We start from the raw sequence: 20,221 nt of genomic DNA, 5'->3' as shown, positions 1-20,221 counted from the left end.
TGTGGTTATAAGGTTTTGTTTAAATGGCTATTTGTCTGTAGAAGGTTGTGAGATACAGAGAGAGAGTCAGAGAGACAGAAACTATACTACTTCAAAGAAAAGCTAGAGGTAATAAGAATAAATATGAGGGTCTCACTATTGTCGGAAACTCTGCGTGTGCGTGCGTGAGCCGTGCGCGTGTGTGTACATGTACGTGCACGCGTACACGCGTGCATGTGCGTAATGGGGCCACGAGAGAGGCTATTTGATCCAAAGCTTCTCCGACTGAGTTCTGAATAGGCCTGCCCTTTCTGTGAACTGTTGTGTCAACACCCAGCCAGCCTAGATCTTGAGACCTTCAAGATGGTTTAACAAACACTGGGTGGCAGGTGTCTGACCCACTGCTCAGCTTTCTTCCATGCTCTCTCGCACTTAATCCTTTTCCTGTTTATGTTTTGCTAGTCTTTGTACCAGAGCCCTTTTCAGCTTTTCTCCACGGCTCTCTGACCTTCTTTACTACACCCCCTCTCCTCTCCTCTCCTCTCCTCTCCTCTCCTCTCCTCTCCTCTCCTCTCCTCTCCTCTCCCCTCCCTTCTCTTCTCTTCTCTTCTCTTCTCTTCTCTTCTCTTCTCTTCTCTTCTCTTCTCTTCTCTTCTCTTCTCTTCTCTTCTCTTCTGGCCTCCTTCTCCCTCCCTCCCCTTGTCCTTGACACACTGCTGTTACCACTTAAACCTATTCTCCATTGTGTGACAAATAGGACAAAATAGGCGACATACAACCTCACAATGCATGTGTGTCATTTTTGCCAAAATGTTCTCGCATAATGACATGGCCATAATAGGGTTCATGTGGTTATTATACACCCGCGCGCAGCGCTGTGATGACGGATGGAAACACAGGACATTTCTAATTCCCCTGTCGTATTTTAACCCAAATAGCCGTTTCTAAATTTGAAGACGGGGGCACGGAGGGGTGGGTGGGGGTGCGGGGTGGATGGGGGGTGGGCGGTGCATTGCGGCGAGTGATACGGCGCTCCTGCGAAGTCTCCTGAGCAGTTCCTTTTCTCTACATCACTTAAGATAAGTGATGCAGATGAGTCTGGAGTTAGCTCACACACAAGGGCTGCAAGGGGAGGCTGCATCAAATGGATGGATGACAGGCTCTGCTGTTTGTCTGTAGCCCCATGCCTCCTGAACTGCTATACTCACTGTTCATTTAACCACTTAAACCCTCTATTCTCAGTAAAACGGAACTGCTTTTTTTCTGTCTAATCTCTTTGCCAAAAATAGCCGATTTACAAGCTCACTCGTAGATCTGCTATTTTTGGCTAAAGTGGTCAACTGAGAGTGTACAAATGGAACCAAATGGACCCTTACGAGAGAGAGAGAGAGAGAGAGAGAGAGAGAGAGAGAGAGAGAGAGAGAGAGAGAGAGAGAGAGAGAGAGAGAGAGAGAGAGAGAGAGAGAGAGAGAGAGAGAGAGAGAGAGAGAGAGAGAGAGAGAGAGAGAGAGAGAGAGAGAGAGAGAGAGAGAGAGAGAGAGAGAGAAGTTGCTGGTCCTCTCATGTGGAAAAACACACTGTGTGCCCCCCCCCCACGCCATATGACACTCCAATCAGAAAACATCTGCTCCTTCCTGCCTGGGCAGGACCACGCACGGCTCATTAAACAGCATGCAAATGAGACGTATCAAACACACAATACTATGCACACGCACGTGGCATGCACACGCATGCGCACACATACACATGATACCACACATTCTTTGGTGTGTGTACACACACTGGCTTAATGCCAGTGACATTTCCGTTTAACCCCGGCTTATAGTGGAGCAGTGGCCTGTAGTTTGTGATTGGCGTCCTGTAACACATGGCAGAACTCTCCCAGGGAAAACATACTTGGCATAAGTTGCCACAGATTCACAAATATGACCGTGAGCGCTGTGCATAATGTGTGCGTGTGGGTGTGTGTGTGTGTGTGTGGGAGGGGGGGGTAGTGTGCGTGTTTGTATGAATATACGTTTCATCAACATCTGGTTGTGCGTAAAACCATCTTGATTTGAATACCTCCCTCCCTCCCCCGAGCCCCCAATATAACCACCTGGATTCTAACCTGGGGAATGGGAAACCAAACATCCACATGGGGATCAATCCCCTTCTGGCCAAGTGTGTCTGTGCGTGTCTGTGCGTGCGTGCGTGAGTGCGTGCGTGTGTCTGTGTGTCTGTGCGTGCGTGCGTGCGTGCGTGTGTGTGTCTGTGCGTGCGTGCGTGCGTGTGGGCGTGCGTGTGTTTGTATGTGAGAACCAGGAATCTAGGACAGAGAAGGGACACATATATTTCTTGGCTTTTTCAGTGAAATGTGATTGCAGTCACGTCGCGCCTTTTTGGCTTGTCTTGTTTAATGTGGAATTCATTTTTAGATGTTTGTTTTGTTTTTCCAGATTAGCCAACTGCTCTTTCATTAGTCAGAGTCTGAGGTGGATTATACGAGTCTATTGAATTAATTTTAATGATCTTAGCGATCAGCCCCTTGGGACAAAATGCTAATGAAGATTTTTATTGGCTTGAAAAATCTGATTTCTGAGTCATATTTCCCCACGCTGTATTCAGGTTGTGCATTAATCTGTGCAATCTGTGCATTAATCTGTTTGCATTAATCATTGCGATGAGGCATAATGCTCCCCTTTGGCTGGCATAAAAAATACATGCGCACACCTGCATGCATCTAAGAAAGGTTTTTGCATTCAGTGTGATTGTGTGCATGATCTCACTGTCTTTCAATCCCCCTGTGCGTGTGTGCGTGCGTGCTGGGTGCATACGTGTCTATCCTCCCATCACTCAGCCAGAGGAAATCAGATCCATTTTTTTGTTCAACCTCTTCAATTAATCTCTGACCCCTGCTCTATGGAGTGGCAGAGCGCCAAGAACAACAACAATCCCTATATGCCCCCTCCCCCCCCCCCCCCCCCCCCCTCTCTCTCTCCCCTCGACCCCTGCCCTCGCTCCCACGGCCCCCATGCCATGCCTGCCTTGAAGCCAGCACACCTGTGCCGTCTCTCAGCAGTCACATTAATGGGCCCACTGTCTCCAACAGTCCAATCCCATTTGACCCTGTGGTGTACGGAACCATCCAGAGCTGGAGAAGTTGGCTGACTGAGACAGATCAGCACCCGTCCAATCTTAAGGAGGTCAAGTGCCCGGTAACCTGACTTGATTTGACTGAACGGAGTCCAGATTACTTGCCACTCAAGAACAGGAGAGCGAGATAGATGAGGACTGGGGTTCTGCCAGAGGCTTGTGTGGTGGAGGGAGTGTGCTGTGCGTGCGTGCGTGCGTGCGTGCGTGCGTGCGTGCGTGCGTGCGTGCGTGCGTGCGTGCGTGCGTGCGTGCACCTAATGTTAAACAAATACCACCTACAGTACTTACTAAAATCGTAATTTAGACATGAATAAGTTGCTTGAGTGTGTGTGTGTGTGTGTGTGTGTGTGTGTGTGTGTGTGTGTGTGTGTGTGTGTGTGTGTGTGTGTGTGTGTGTGTGTGTGTGTGTGTGTGTGTGTGTGTGTGTGTGTGTGTGTGTGTGTGTGTGAACCCACCCCAGTGAGTAGACCCTGCAGTGCTTGCTGTCCATGCTGTGGACCAGGCTGTACTTGGGGTCCAGACAGACAGTCCAGGGGCCCTCGTTGGACAGGGACTCACATGAAACCTGGACAAACAGACGGGCAAAAGGACATAAATGTTATGGGTGTCAATCATGCTGAGGACTCTTCCCTGTCTCAAATCAGAAGTCCTTCACATCGACGCAAAGGAGCCGGCAGATTGAGTAGGTTGTGCATTAGTGAGCTCTGCTGATAATTTGCCATAGAAACTACTTATTGGCCCTCAGTAATTAACTACAACAAGCCGCAAATTATTTTCCTATGTTTGTTGTTGGTGCTTTTTGCCATTTTGGTGCTAACTTACCACTAGCCTCGGGAACCCATGCGTTTTTTTTTGTTTTGGTAACTTATTTCTAATAGATGATGGTAATTGGGAATTTGGTTGTGAGGAATCAAAGTGTCATCTTGTTCTAATAGGTAATAGCGTTGGGAATAGATTCCACCACCTGATTTTTAATAGTTTAAATGGCTCTTTTTTTTGTGTTTCCCTTTATACTGTCCCCCACGGAGGGGTCCCTTGTAACAAAATGTTTTGCTCATTTACCAAACATGCAGACACATCATATTATTTTAGGAGATATGAATTGATAACTAGATGCACCTCATCCAAAAATGATGGCCCCATCTAAAGCAACTCTTGCAATCCAGCCCTTTCTCAAATCATATAGAATATCTGAGCCCTCCGTAACCCTACATCTAGCAGCTTTTCCTTATTTTCACCAGTTCACAAAAGGATATGGATAGAAAAATGTTCATAGACAAGAATCTCCTTCCATTAATTAACCATTGTCAATATAATGCAATAGAAGCCTAATGTCTTCCTTTGCCAAAGGGGAATTCTCATTTGACTGAGCGCCAGCACACACTTGACTGGGATGATGGATATGTATTCCACCAGAAATGAAGCATAGCCGTTTGCTCATGCAGAACACGGAAGTCTTGCACGCCTCGGCTGTAATCGGCTGTCAGTCAGCTGATGTGAACATCAGCCTCCTATTCCCCAGTGACAGCTCTGCTGGTCATTACGTCACACATTCATACTCCAATCAGAGCTCACGGTGAACTCCCAAGAAAACGAGCACTCCTTTTTTCAATCTGACTGTTTTTTCAATCATACTGTAACATGCATATGTACATCTGTCCCAAAATTGTGAACATCATAAGAATGCCTTGATGGAATTGCATGAAATTTGGCACAAACTCACGGATGAACTGATTACAATGATGTGGTCAGAGGTCAAGATCACTGTGAGCTCACAAAACATTTTCATTAAATTCCTTCAAAGTCTTCACTATATATAGTCTGGACAAACACAGACGTAAACGGCAAATGGTTGCTGAAGGCATACAGCTACAAGGTAGTATTTGTAGTTTTTAGGAACATCATCATTTTCATCCAACATTTCTGACATTTCCTTTCCCTGCTCAACCCTACTTCACTTGAGCTCTCCTTGACAAATGTAGTATAATGTTAATCAACTCTGGCACATACATGTACAGGAATCTATTAATCATAAATTCATGCTGGGCTCATATTCATTCATGTTCGATCCCGCTTGGAGTGAGTGACGCTCTTTTACGCTGTCTCTCTCACACCGGCTCGCTTGCTCTCCTTTCTTTTCTGTCACGGTGATGGAGAATGGACAGGATTAAACTTGGACAAATGATTTCTCCAACCTTGATACACGAGGCTCATGCTCACACAGAGTGAGAGAGCAAAGTTCCCTCACCGCTCAAGGATAGAGCTAGGCAAGGCAAGGCAAGAGAAGACTGCCAACTTCTGAATCATTGCACTGAAAGGAATTTGGCTGCACTTTGTTTCAGCATTTGAGGCCTGCATGGCCTGTGCTCTGCTCTGCTCTGTGTGTGTGTGTGTGTGTGTGTGTGTGTGTGTGTGTGTGTGTGTGTGTGTGTGTGTGTGTGTGTGTGTGTGTGTGTGTGTGTGTGTGTGTGTGTGTGTGTGTGTGTGTGTGTGTGTGTGTGTGTGTGTGTGTACAGTATTTCCAAATAATTTTGCTTTACTTCAGTGCCAGGTGGCTGGGAGTTGTCTCATAGGACAATGCACAAAGCCACACAGATCTAACGATCTGAGGAGAGTTTTATTGGAGAGTCAAATTCAAGGGGTCGACGCATCCGCGATTGACAACCAACTGGAGTTGTTTTGTTGCTTTTTCACGTTGGTTATTATGACAACGTGAATGAACGTGATAGATGCAGTGGTGGAAAAAGTACTCACATTCTTTACTTAAGTAAAAGTACCAATACTGCAATATAGAAAATAAATACTCTGTTACAAGTAAAAGTCCGGAAATCAAAATGTACTTCCAAGTACCAAAAGTAAAAGTACTCATTATGCAGAATGTCCCATTTCAAGTTTTCAAATGTATAAACATCTTTTGAAAAAAGCAGATCTACAAGCTCACAATGCGTCGCATTGTGAGCTTGTAGATCGGCTATTTTCAAATGGACGAAATGTATAGGGCTGAGGTGGTTAATGTTTGTTTTGTATTAATAATCAAAATCTAAAAAGTAACTAGTAACTAAAGATTTCAAATAACTGTAGTGGAGTAAGAGTAAAACACTTGCCTCTGAGATGTAGTGGAGTAGAAGTAAAAGTTTTGGAAATTGGAAATACTCAAGTAAAGTACAAATACCTCAAAATTGTACTTAAGTACAGTACTTAAGTAATAATGTACTTAGTTACTTTCCACCACTGGATAGAAGTATCACTCTATGTAACCAAGGCAAGGCCAGGGGTAGTTTGTGTCTGACGTTGACGGTTGAATTACAGCATAGGGAGGTTTCATGAAGTCGTCCAGCTGGGGCTGATAAGTCGGCACTGCCAAAGTTGCTGCTGTCAGCGTCCGAAGTGAGTGGGCAAGAGAATGAGCGCAAGAAAGAGTATGTGAGACTGTGAGTAGGAGGAGATGGAGACATACTGCTCTCTATATACCCCATGCCCTTTGGTTCATGTGCCGTAAATCTAATTTATGGGTTACCGATTGTCAAGGCTAGTAGAATAACTCATAGTTTGCTGATTCAGTCTCCATGCACCTGCAGTGACCAAATCTAACCTGACCAGGTCACCCGACCTCTGTTCATATCTACCAGTCTGCCCTGGATGGTGAAAACTAACTAACATAAATCAAATATTGTGATTTGGCTTTTTCAGTTGCAGGCCTATTTCACTGCCCTTGTAAACAAAAATAAAGCCATGCATGCATGTTGACTCAAGCCTGTATTACAAGACTCATCTACTGCAATACTTTCCTCACATATTTGTCTGTATGTCAAAAACCTACAGTGAATTCAATCCATGTACTGCAGTTGCTGATGTGTCAGAGACTCAGAGTCCGACAGCACATAATATGATCACTGTAATGTATTGCTGCAACAAATGTATCACTCCAATCTTATCCTGTCTTCACTGGCTTCTTGTTAATCACAATACGAACACCAGGGTAAATGTAAAGCACTGTGTATGTACGTGCGTGCGTGCGTGTGTGTGTGCGCGCGTGCGCATGCGTGCATGTTTGGCGGACAGTGGCACAATTCATGCGTAAACATTTCTCTGCACACCACTGCTCTGCGTAAATCCTTGTCCTCTCATTTAAGAAGATGCCGACTTTTAAATTACATTGCCTCTTCACTTCTGCAGCATCGACAACAGCACTGAACTGCTGTGACCGCCGATGATGACTGTAATCAGCCTTCATCGTATACGTGCATGATTAGGTCTTGATGAACAGTCCATTATTGTTTAGGTAAGTAGCCTAATGCAACTTTATATTCAGCGTGCATATCACCCACGAACGGTTGCCAGTGGTTTAAGCAGTGTAGAAGAAGGCCAATGATTCATATCATTAGCATATGTGCAGCATGCTTTCCTGTGGCTTCATATTGCACTTTAGTGTTCTTGATTTGACAGTCGTGTTACAGGCCATCTCCCGGAGTCGGAGCTTCACCAGGCACTGTGTCAGGCAGCATTAAGGCTGAGGGTGCTGTTATCGCACACCAGCTCTCTCTGCGCTGTCTGTCACTGCTTATGAATGACAGCTCCCTTCAACAGACTCCTCTTTCTCTCTCACAGGCATGCACGCACACACATACACGCACACACACACACACACACACACACACACACACACACACACACACACACACACACACATAAACACACACATAAAAGCACACAATCACTTTCTCCCTTTCTCTTTTCCTTTCTAAAACTCTGTATTTCTGCCACATTCACTCCCTATATTCCCCTATATCTGCCCCTCCCCTCTTTGATTTTCGCCTCACGCATGAACACACTCACAATTGTGACTAATTCATTGTGAGCTGCTTTGTGAATAATACAGAACCAATAGCCATATGGGGAGGAGGTGGTATTCTGCCAAGAGTGAGTAAGGGAATTGCTAAGTTTCTGTTTACTGCCAACCTGAGTTTAGTGCAATAAAAATGTGATGCATGCAATCTGAAAAAAGTCCTACCTCATTTTGGAGGCTGAAACTAAAACTACCTCTGCGTGTCGTTGCGTAACCTTGACAACAGCGAGAAGGTTGCAGAATTCCCGGGCCTTTCCCGGCTACTTCATCTTTCTACTGAGACACTAAATATCTTAATTGATTTGTAGTTATTTAACGCTGGCGTAAACAAACAAACAAAGCAGAACATCTCATTGATTAAGTATGAACATAGGGGGGCTTGGAATTCCATCTCTATGGTAATCAATAGAGTAATGAATTATGTGCGTGCCATCACAGGCAGGAAAAACATTGGCGGGGGAAGAGCTGCATGTGAAGAGGTTTCCTGTGCTCCCAGTGTGGCTTATGGTCATGGGTTGATACAGCCTTGCTTCAATTTCGGATGTAATTACAGAAATATACAGTTACATCTCCCTGCACTTAATGGGGTATTTCACTTTAATACACTTCTGGGGTCATTTGAGACAAAAAACAAGGAGTCTAATTCGGTCCTGTGTCCTCGCTACTCACTAGGAGTATGTGATACAGTAAGTACAGTAAGTGCACTAACTGTTCGAGCCACCAGGAACCCCTATTGTGTCTTTATTGATGGTTGGTTAAAGCAACGAAGAATCCATTCAAATTCAAAGGCTCTATTTTCCCTAATTGTAAATTCAGCTTGCAGCACCGTAGAGAAGATGTAATCAGAAACAACATAAAAAGGAAAGCAGCACATTAAGGGCTGAGCACATGGTCATGTTGTGTGGGATGTTGGGATGCAATTTTATGACTCGGGACAAAATGGCAGCTTGTAGGTTGAAAGTTCTGGCAGCAGAAATTACAATCTGAAAGGAGAGGCGCAAATTCTCCTCTTCTACGTCCCTCTCGTTTTGTACATAGACACACACATCAGTGAAGTTGCTCTACCCCATGGCAGTGTATCTGCTGTTTTTTTTTTCTTCTGTTTTTTTTACAATTTTCGCCCAAAATAGGGACACAAGAGTTAATGTGGTTAAGATGCAAGGTTCCTGTTTAACCTGGGATCCTAGCTTCTCTACATTCTATGTACAGTATGTGATTATTACCTTGCTTATTGTAAGTTGCTCTGGATAAGAGCGTATGCTAAATGGCTAAATTGTAATTGCAATTTTAAGAACAGTGACTCACCTGTGGTGTGGTAATGTAGGTGAGGAATCTTCTAGCTTCGTCCTCCAGAGAATGGCTGTCACTGGCCCATGGCTCCAAGTCTATGTGCCAGCGAGTAGACTACAGAGGAACACAGAAATACCCAATAAACACATAATAAAAATCCTCAGTGTTAATCTAACTCTGTGAGTGATCCTTGCGGGTTACATTTGGTTACATTTGGCTCTCTGAGTTACAAATGGCTTTTAGGGTTAAGATAACCATTTCATACTAGTCGAGAATTAGACACGGCACTTAAATTGCCCTTGTCTACCCTCTGTGGCCAAAGGGGACAATAGCCAAGTCTTATCTTGCACCTACACTGTAGCACCTTGCCATATTTCATCAGTGTGTTTCATCTCCCGTGTTTGTGTGAGTGACAGGTATATGAGTGTGTGTCGTGTCCATGTAAGTGATCCTTCAATCTGAAATCTAGGTCATGTGCAGCCTTACGTCCCGGGCTGCAGTTTGTCTTATATTGATGGTTCTGCCAGGCCTATCTCAGTCATACTGTAGGTGTGTTTATCCGCAACTGATCTGCATCAGACAGCACCATATTTTATGGCAAATGCCTTTATTGATTCATTCACTTATTTATTATTAATACTCTACTTATACTATTGACTATAATTTGCTTCTATTACTGTGACTTTACTAGTATAGACAACTAATTGTTTTGTTCTTTTGTTTGTTATGCATTTAGATATTGCCCACTTGGCACCTATTGCACGCCTGTCAAATCGTCAACCATTATCATTATAATACAAGGAAATACTCTCTGGCTCTCTCTGCCTTAAAACAACACAACACCACAATTTAATATAACAGAGGACACACCGTCCCAAAATAGACATTGTATACATAGACTCTGTGTACACAATGCACTCATATATAAATAAATACTTGTCATGATTTATGACTTCATCTGCTTGACCCAGCACACACATTTGCATCTACGTAAGCATAATGATATCCGTGATACGATGACCATCAAGTACTTTATCAGCGATACTGACGTCTGTGCACACTGATACAAGATGTATGTTCTGTTCCTATCCATTCTGTTCTTGTCCTTGTTCCATATATTCTGGTCACGTCATGTGTCCACTGTACAATACTGTATATATTCTCTATGTGTGTATTACACTTGAGAGCTTGTCGTGTGATACTGCCTGGTGTCAACTGGTTCTCCGCGTGTGCGTCTCAACAGAAACCTTCACTCACCACCCTTTATAGATGGAGACTCTTAGGGACCATTTGTTGGTCAACCGAAATCACAACAATACTTATGTCTATGTTTATTCTATATATCTTGTATAACCCCGATATCATTCTCAGGGGTGTACGGTGTGTGGTTTGGATGTGATAAGTTAGCAGATCCCCTGGGCTAGTCCACACGTGGTAAACATGGTGAAAATATATTACTAAGGTGTAATATTACTAAGTGAAAATATATTACTAAGGTGTAATATTGACAATTGTGTGAAGATATATTACTAAGGTACACAAGGTACACATGTAATATTGGCAATTGTGTGAAGTGTGGATATTTCTTTAGCTGTGTTGTAGAGGACAGTGGCCACTACATTTAAGTTATATCCATTTGTGTTGTAGTTGTGTAGTGGCGAGGGCCACTGCATTTTACTGCATTTTACTGCTTTTATTTTATTTTATTTTATTTTTGTTTGCTTTATTGTTAAATTGGTTCTAACTGTAATTGTATCCTTGCTCTGTAAAGCACTTTGAGCTGCATTTCATGTCATGAAAGGTGCTATACAAATAAAGTTTATTATTATTATTATTATTATTATTATTATTATATACTGTAAATACATACAAATGTTCTCACACACACATATATATTACATACATTAAGCCACTCTGACCTATTTACTTACTTACTTGGATGCCTAATTATTTCACTAAGAAGTGGAAACTAACCGAAACACTCATGATCAGTGGCCCAGTCGGCACACTACAGTAAACTAGTAGAGCCTGATGAAGTGCCGCCGTGTCACATTCCTAAAACCTGGCAGCCATTCCTCATGGCCTCGTTCATTTCTACAGGAATGTGTCTGTTTATGATTAGAGCAGCATGAGAGAGACCGAAAGGGACAGAAACAACGAAGCAGAGATAGATTGATGGACATCGAGACAGAGATAGAGCTGGGATGTGTGATACATGGTAGACAAAGTGTTGTTGCATCCTCATTTCTCATGTCAACCACTACGGCCAAATGTTCATTAACAGCATGTATATAAATCAGCAGGCTATGTGTGATTTAATGTGTTGCCTGGCTTGTGACAGTGTTATCCGTGCCAATGTGCTTATGGATTTTTGTTTATTTTCCGTTTCCTATGGTTACAGATGGATCATTCTTTGGCTTGGCTATCATCATCATGTATGGGTGTGTTCCCTGCTCTGGGCACATCTGACAAACAGCGTGTAAAGGGTATGAGGTGATGTCAACTTCTCTCTCTATCTCCCTCTCTGTCGCTTCTCAGTCTCTTCTCTCTCGCCTCCTCCGCTCGTAGCCCCAATTTCCAGCTTTGTGTTTGTTGACAGGTACAATATAATGGCTTCCCACGGCAAAAACACTTTCATTTACAATCTATACCTTGTTGCCTCCATGAAAGAGTAAACAACAGGGCAAACTGGCCTTGATCCAACGTTTCCAAGCAGTCACAGTGTTGCCAGTTAAAGGGCGAGAGGGAATGAGGCATTCGCTGTCAGCTTGGAGGTGTTTTTTTTTTTTTTTTTACATTTCTGCCTGCATTGCAGGAGACCTTCAGGTTGCTTATAAGTCACCACTTTGACATTTTCATCTGTCTAACGTGTCAGCGTGACGTGTTTGCAGAGTGGTCTCTCTTTCTCTCTCTCTCTCTCTCTCTCTCACGTGTGCACATACACAGAACCATGCATTGACAATTTTTCCACATGTGTGCACACATACTGTACACACTCATACGTGCGCACATTCCACCCTGTATACCTTCTGTATGACAGGACCATATAGATCCAGAACGATATATATCAGCCATTATTTAACTTTTTTTTACGACACCGGTATTGGCAATTATGCAGCCGAAGTGTTCCAATTTTTAAACACTTTCAACCTGGCGTCCATACCAGACCCATGAACAGTGTTCATGGGTATCGCATGTCCGGATTTTACATTTGTGGTGTCCACCCATTAGGCAATTTTAATATAAGACACTGATCAAAACATCGGCAATCTGTGATATCTAGGACTAAAATCAGGGTCGGCATTGGAACCAAAAAAACTGGCATCGGTCGGCTCAACCGTGCGTTGTATTTCCTGTTTGCAGTGATGCTTGACATTGGCCAGCCAGCTCAGTGGATCAGCTGTGTGCCTAATGGCTGTGCAGCTAGATGATGGCTCCCTGCACATTGTGTGGAATTGTGCCCTTAATCGGTTGTTTCGCTGTGTGTCAAAATATTTGAATGCCTGTCATTGCTTCGACTCTCCCTCCTCATCACTCTGTTGGAACTCTCCCTTCTCATCTCTCTGTTGGAACTCTCCCTTCTCATCTCTCTGTTGGAAACTCTCCCTCCTCGTCTCTCTGTTCATTCGTCCGCCAACGCAGCATCCCTCTGTTGCCCTCTTTTTTATTCCCTCTCTCTCGCTCACCTCGCCTTGGCTCGGTGTCTCTATTTTTCGCCCCACTCTAGTCTCTCAGCTTGCAGTGATTGCGATAATGATGTGTGATCGACGTAATTATCCCGCAGAACCAAAACCTTGATGGATATGTGGACCTCAATTTGTTTTGCGGATTAATTTAACACCGCCCCCACCCACACACACGTGCACACGCACACACGCACACACACAATCACAAGCACAAGCACCATCACTGCCTCTCTTTAGATCACTGTCCTCTGATCTGATCAGGGTTTTTTTTTAAGCAGACCAGAGATGAAGGAAAAAATCGGCACTTTCACAGTTCTCAGTTTCGATCACAGTTCAACATGTTACCGGTTAAAAACAATGCACTTTTTAATGTTTGTGACTAATCTAAGATAAGAGGGTGCTGATGGTGCATAGTGTACTGGTAACAGAGGGGACCAGTGTGGACACTGCACAGCATCCTCTATACCAGCACTGCTAATTGTCATTCCTTTCTTTTCGGGGTTGCACAAGTGAGCATATTTTAATGAGCAGTAAGTGTTGACATAATAACGGGTGTGACCTTATCCATCTCTCTATTCTGAACTCGGCATGTGCGGGGAGACGTCTTTGTTCTGTTCCCTCACTAACCTTGTGTTTCAGCTTAAGTTGAAACAACACATAAAATATGATGTTAGAATATAGAAGTGACTTTTACAGTCTGTTTGGCTGACTGCTGTTTACAATAAAGCAAACATACATCCATCTTGTTAATGCTATGCTCACTGGTTCTGACCTACCACTTCTATCTTCCATCTCTTCTCTGCCCCTCCTTTAGGCTCACCTGTCAGGCCTCATCAGCCCGGTACAGGTTGAGACAGGAAAACCTTTCACAGGCTAGATATCTGGGACAATGGACTCGCTTGGGGTTGGTTGGTGGAGCGTTTTGCCCGAGAGAGGGAGGTACACACACACGCGTGCGCGCGCACGCACGCGCACACGCACACGCACACACACACGCACACAGAATGATAGAAAAGATATGGGAATATAGACAAGTATCCCAGGGGTGGTGTGGTCGGGGTTGTGGGGGGTGCAATGCATCCTGGCTGCAGCAGCAGCAGGGACCTCTCGGAGAACAGTGTGGGCCTGGAGTCTGTAGAATTCCTGGAACCACAAAGGTATTCCTCCAAAGTCCACAGGCCTGCAGGGCTGCAGTGTCCTGCACGGTGTAATTATTCTTCTCATTATCTGTCAACAGGAACTTATTTAATGAAAAATGAACAAGACCTTTATCGGCACTACAGATTTTTAGTCAAACCCAGGAAGCAGGCCCTTGAGGAGTTTTGCCAAACAACGTAATCTTTTTTTTGCGTGCGTGCGTGCATGCGTGCATGCGTGTGTGCACGCACACGTTTGCATGTGTGTTTGTGTGTGTACACCGTATAAGTGCTTCCCTGCTAAGTAGTTGATGAGATTAGTGTTAGGCCTTGTGATCAGCCATGCAGTAACAAGTCATCAACACCTCTGGAGCAGTGAAGGTTAGTGGTTTTAATAACACACAATAAACCACATGGTGCCTGCTGTGCGTGCATACAGTATGAACGGATGGCTAGATGGAAGGATGAACAGAAGGAAAGACTGCTGGGTGGGTTGGTTGGTTGGTCGGTTGGATGAATTGATTTATGGAGACCAGTAATTGTTGAATGTATCAGCTATTGTCGGTGCGTGACTCACTCTGGCGCAACAAGTATAAATCCGGCTTTAGTTTGGTGGATTGATTTAGTGATGTGTAATTCTAGCATTCTCACTGTACCTACTGTATGTAATTTGACCTTCAAACACTCTTCTTTAAACACACCTTTGGATTAAATCCTTTTAGTCAAAATATGAGAGGGAGTCCAGGCTGGGAGGAGGGCGTGTGCCATGCCATTACTCTGACGGCCCATTGTTATGAAGTATCATTGGTCTGATGGCACGCATTATAACTAAGCCTAACCTTAACCCTATAACCTCACACTAACCTAAAAAAAATCTGATTATTGGGACGTCGAAATAATGGGCCGTTGCACTAATGGGCAGCCCCTGGGCGGGCGATCTCTGAACAGGTTGATCAGGGCACTCGTTCAGTGGGGTGCGGAACTGAGATCGTGTTACTTCACATGGGCTACATTCTCACGTTCAAACTCCTCACTCACTGTCGGGTGAAAAGAAGCGCACTGGCGAGGACGGCATCATGTGTATCGGAGGAAACATGCTTGTGTACACCCTCCTTAACAAATAAACCAGTAGGGTGCAGCAGTGACAGGGGACTACAGTACAAAGGGGAATTGGCATAATGTAGACTAAACTGGGAGAAAAGGGGGGAGAGGGGACAAAAAGGCCTATTCCTCACTTTAACTCATGCTCTGGGGGCTTACCGCATGACCCACATGAGTCAAGCCAAGACAAAGACATGGAAAGGTGATGCAGGGTGTAGTGTGATAACTGAGCTTATCTGCCCTTTAGCCAGGCTGTGAGAGCTGTGTGATGTGAGAGCGGCCAGGACCGAGCATAAATAATGCCTGTGAGCAAACAGGAAATGGCTGGCTCAAACAAATAGACAGGCGAGGAGGGGGCAGACTTTACAGTCAGATGGAGGAATGCACAATAATCATGCTGGAAGTACAGCATAGTACAAGGCAAAACAAGACGTAGGAGAGAAATGCACAGTCAAAACTGGAATGTTCATTTAACCCTTTAAGACCTGGAACGCATCTGTGTCACTTTTTGATTTGAGCTAAAAAGCATTATTTTACACTTTGGCTATTAAAAAATAGCAGATATACAAGCTCATAGCACGGCACCGAGTGCCGCGCTACGAGCTTGTAGATCTGCTATTTTTGAAAAATCGAGAAAATGTGTGCAAATGAATATATTTATATTCTTTTAAAGCAACATTTTTTAACTCAAATCTTTGCTTCTGGGGGTCCCTGGAACAAAATATTTTGAGATGAGGTCGGCAGCCAAATACATATCATTTTGGGGGTCCTTGACATGAAAAAGTTTGAGAAACACTGATATAGAAACATACGTTTTTTCAAAAAACGTAGGATTACAAAACATTTTGTACAAGTGACTAGTGTAAAATGTAACTGCACAAATGAACCAACTAAGGACCTGTAACAGTACAGTGTACAATGATGTATAGGCCTAATGATTTGAGTGCATGTAGTGTATACACATTATCACTGTATCCAATGTACTGTAGCTGAAGCTACACTTGTCTGCCCATTTTGGAGACCATAAGGCAACAGTCAGAGAACTGCCAAGTCAGCCCGTCTAATGGTCAAGTTGCCAGGACTGCTGGTGTCAGACGTCGGGGTCAGTTCAACTGAGTCCACACGCTGTTCACAGAAAAGCACAGCACAGTGGAAAATGTCAAAACACTGAGGTTAACATCACGCAGAGTGTTTTCTTGACACCACTGAGAGTATTTTCTTCACTTGGGGCTCTTTTTTGGATATGTTCTACTTTTCTTTTGCTGACCTTTTCATCGAAAAAAGCTTGGGTATGAAATAAAATTGTCTAAAACTCCCTTTGTACTTCCTCAGTGGGCTGGCTTTCTATTCTGTGAGAATAACACATACAGGTCAGCGTAGGGAAGTAACAGAGTTACATAATTAAATAATGAATGTAACTGTAATCAGTTACAATTACAAAGAAAATGTTGTAATGAACTTACGGTTAATAATAACATTTTGGTGTTGACAGAGGGTTACTCTTGAAAAAAGTAAAAAGCACCATAATTGTAAAATCTAAGACATTTCCATATTCTAGGCCTATATCCACATTTTAAAATCTTATAATCTAATAAAAGTTACATAATGTATTCAAATTTTAGGAGGGTAATCTATAACGGATTACATTTCAAGAGTAACCTTCCCATACTCATGGTATTATGAGGTATGAGAAAACTTGCTGCCTGCAGATTAATTCACAGATAAATCATTCACATGGTGTTGGCTACCTATACAGTACACCACACATCACTGTGGGAGATGAAACTAATTGTATGGAATAGAATGTATGAGCCTATATCAATTAATGCGCTGATTATGGAAATGTAAAGCCATTAACCTGGCTCAAAAACACTCTCGTCTGTCGACGTAGAGCGCTGGCTCTGGCATATAGCGCCCGGAGGCAATCCTTTACTCAGTGCTGATTCTGTGCTGAATATTCCCCGTTAAGTGCTTTATACATAAGATCATTAATTCCTATCACGTTTCTTTACCTCCCTCTCATGCTCTATTGCCCATTTGAGAGGCTGATTATAGCATATGATCACCGTTGTTAGAGCAGTTCCATCGCTCCTCACGCTAATGTTTTGCATTACTATTCAATACAAATACAATCAGTTAAGCTTAAAAACCTTAACGTGAAGGCCGCTTACACTAATAAATTAGAAGCGTGCATGAGTGGAGCTTGATTAACTACTTGTCTTGAACCCAAGCGTCCATATTCTGGGGGGGGGACATTAGCTTCTACATGCGTGGTGAGCTTTGTAGATCTGCTATTTTTGGCAAAGAGATTTGGTGTAGAGACAAAAAGGCGGTCCAAGAACAGAGCCAACCCAGGTCCAATTCAATAAGTGTATAGAGGGGGCCTGGACCGCTGGCGTAGCGGTCCAGGCGCGCCTATAGGCTCAATGTAGCTTGACAGCATGTCGCGGGTTCGACTCCCGATCCCGACGGCCTTTGCTGCATGTCACTCCCCATCTCTCATTTCCTGTCAGCCTACTGTCCTGTCAAGTAAAGGCATAAAAGCCCCCCAAAAAGTCTGGAGGGTTTTCACATGAAGTTAAACCCTAGTTTGCCAATTCTGGAGTGAACATTCAGCGCAATTAGCCAACGCATAACGTTGTGAGCTTGTAGATCGGCTGTAAATTGTAGATTGGCTTCGCTGTTTTCAGCGAAGAGATAATAGTGTATAGAGGGAAAAAGGAGCAGCCCTAATAGTAGTGCCCCGGGGAACCTCGGCCAGCTATGTAAGTACACATAGGGTTTAAGCGGTTAAGACGATGAGGAGGTTGTGTTTGCAAAACTCCTGCAGAGAGGTTAATAAAAAAGGCCTTTTGGAATACAGAGAATGATTACAGAGAACAAGCACCAGCTGGGGACCGCTTTCAAAGTACCCTTAAGGAGAAATGATAATGGATTATTCTAAGAATTCAAAAGACTGTGTTCACAGTATGGTACAAAATGTACAGTATTCTACTGACATGACAATCTCATAGACATTTTTCATGTAGGAGCTACGTCTTCTCTGACTATTCCAGCTGATAGGATGACTTCGGCAGTCAGTCCCAATCCCATTTTAGAGAGAGAGAGAGAGAGAGAGAGAGAGAGAGAGAGAGAGAGAGAGAGAGAGAGAGAGAGAGAGAGAGAGAGAGAGAGAGAGAGAGAGAGAGAGAGAGAGAGAGAGAGAGAGAGAGAGAGGCTCTAACAGAATTAAAGGGCAGGATTAAAGCTGATCTATTTAATAAAGGTCTGACAAGGCTTCTGCTAGGTTTTAAAAGGAAGAGTGACATTAGTTTTAGAAGCAGGGCTAGAGGGGTAGAGAGGAATGGAGGGAGGGAGAGAATGAGAAACAGACAGGATTTCTTTTTTTTTTTAAAGATTGAGGCACTGTGTGGGTAAAAAAAAATGACTGTGAGGAATAGAGGAGAGAGGAATGTTATTCCTTTAAAGGGCAATCTCACAAATCCACATATGGGACATATTTGCGGTAGTAGAGACTGTGTGTGTGTGTGTGTGTGTGTGTGTGTGTGTGGGTGGGTGTGTGTGTGTGTGTGTGTGTGTGTGTGTGTGTGTGTGTGGGTGTGTGGGTGTGTGTGTGTGTGTGTGTGTGTGTGTGTGTGTGTGTGTGTGTGTGTGTGTGTGTGTGTGTGTGCGTGCGTGCGTGCGTGCGTGCGCCTGGAGTGCGTACGTGCATTGCTGTTAGAAACGTAAAAAGAGTACATTTTTGTCTGGAGACGCTTGCACAGTTGGTGCATGCATGTGCGCGTGCCTGCGTGTGCGTGTGTGTGTGTAGTAGTTGATCTGAGAGCAAGTAGCTGACCTGAGGCCCATGTTTGTCATATTCATTACGTTCCAATCTTGCACACACGCCTGGCTGCATGACAACACACATTCATTACAGCGCGTTGGTTCCCATTCTTCTGCTAAACAGGCTAATCCAATGTGTTCATTTAACTCTGAAAAGAAAGAACATTCTCACTCCAACACGACGGCAGCATTTGAAGTCCCTCGCACACGAATCAAAGTGGATCTGTGAATTATCCCTCAAGCCTCTACAACAGCGCTTTGTATCAGGGCCCACTTGAAAATCTCCAAAGTGTTTGCGGCCCACCCATCTGATCACTTAGTGGTCAGATGGGTGGGCCGCGGGCATTTTCAGAGCATGTTTATTTTAATGATCAATCAATCGATTGTGTTCTGGCTTGGATCAATGGAACTAACTTAGTATACTTTAAGTTCCTATTTATCAGTATCACAATAAAAAATCATCAATCAGGAAAAATACCATGCCATTTTTTATATTGTTATATCATCAATAAAATCCTAGTGTTTTGTCAATTATTTGGCAATTGCAAGTTGGCCACTTGAAATATCCTCATGGCCCACCAGTGGGCCCTGTTGTGGAAATTCAACATTTCCTCGGAGAGAGAATGAAGCGTTAATACTGATATGGTTTCAGTAGATTTATAAAAAATAATAATGAGAAAATAAGAATAAAGAACAGGGGGGAAAAGGGAAAAGGGAGGGAAGGAGATGGAAGAAGGGAAGGTGGACAGGGTCCGGTTGTCTCGGAAGGCAACGGGAGTCTGACACCGATCTTGATGTTGGGGCAGCTTAAATACAGATTCTACAAGGATGCATACACATTGTTAGGATAATTCTGAGGACTGATATTCCTCTGTCTGACCAAAAGATGTGTTCTCAGCACTTGAGTATGGAAGGTCCATTCTGCCTGACTATGAAATGTGCTGCTCCACGCTCAGCGTCCAAGAGCGGCGACACTACCCTGACCAACTATAAAAATGTGTTCCATTCTCATCGACTGAGAATGGAAGGCCCACTGCTATACAGTATGTATATGCTGAGGCGATAGTCACTGCCCTAGCCAGAATACTGACGCCTGATATGAGAAACAGTCTCCTTGAGTTCATAAAACCTTATAACTAGTCGTCTTGCTGTCTGGGTCTGAAGCTTGCCTACAGAGGAATAGCTACTTGACCTTGCTGTATGAGCCTGCTGCTTAATAGTGC

General features: G+C 43.8%; 1 protein-coding gene across 1 annotated transcript in view; it reads right to left on the bottom strand.

The window, feature by feature from the left end:
• Window positions 1–20,221, bottom strand: part of mettl24 (methyltransferase like 24) — a 38,579-nt gene that overhangs the window by 8,735 nt on the left and 9,623 nt on the right. The window contains exons 2-3 of the mRNA XM_080453489.1: window positions 9,266–9,364; window positions 3,570–3,679 (exon numbers count right to left, since the gene is read on the bottom strand). Of these exons, the coding sequence (XP_080309615.1) occupies window positions 3,570–3,679; window positions 9,266–9,364 (209 nt within the window). The remainder of the gene's footprint in view (window positions 1–3,569; window positions 3,680–9,265; window positions 9,365–20,221) is intronic.

The sequence above is a fragment of the Gymnoscopelus braueri genome (genome assembly GCF_963280865.1).
Source record: "Gymnoscopelus braueri genome assembly, chromosome: 16".
Lineage (NCBI taxonomy): Eukaryota > Metazoa > Chordata > Actinopteri > Myctophiformes > Myctophidae > Gymnoscopelus > Gymnoscopelus braueri.
Note: the sequence above shows the minus strand (reverse complement) of the source record. Positions and strands in the feature narration are given on the sequence as shown.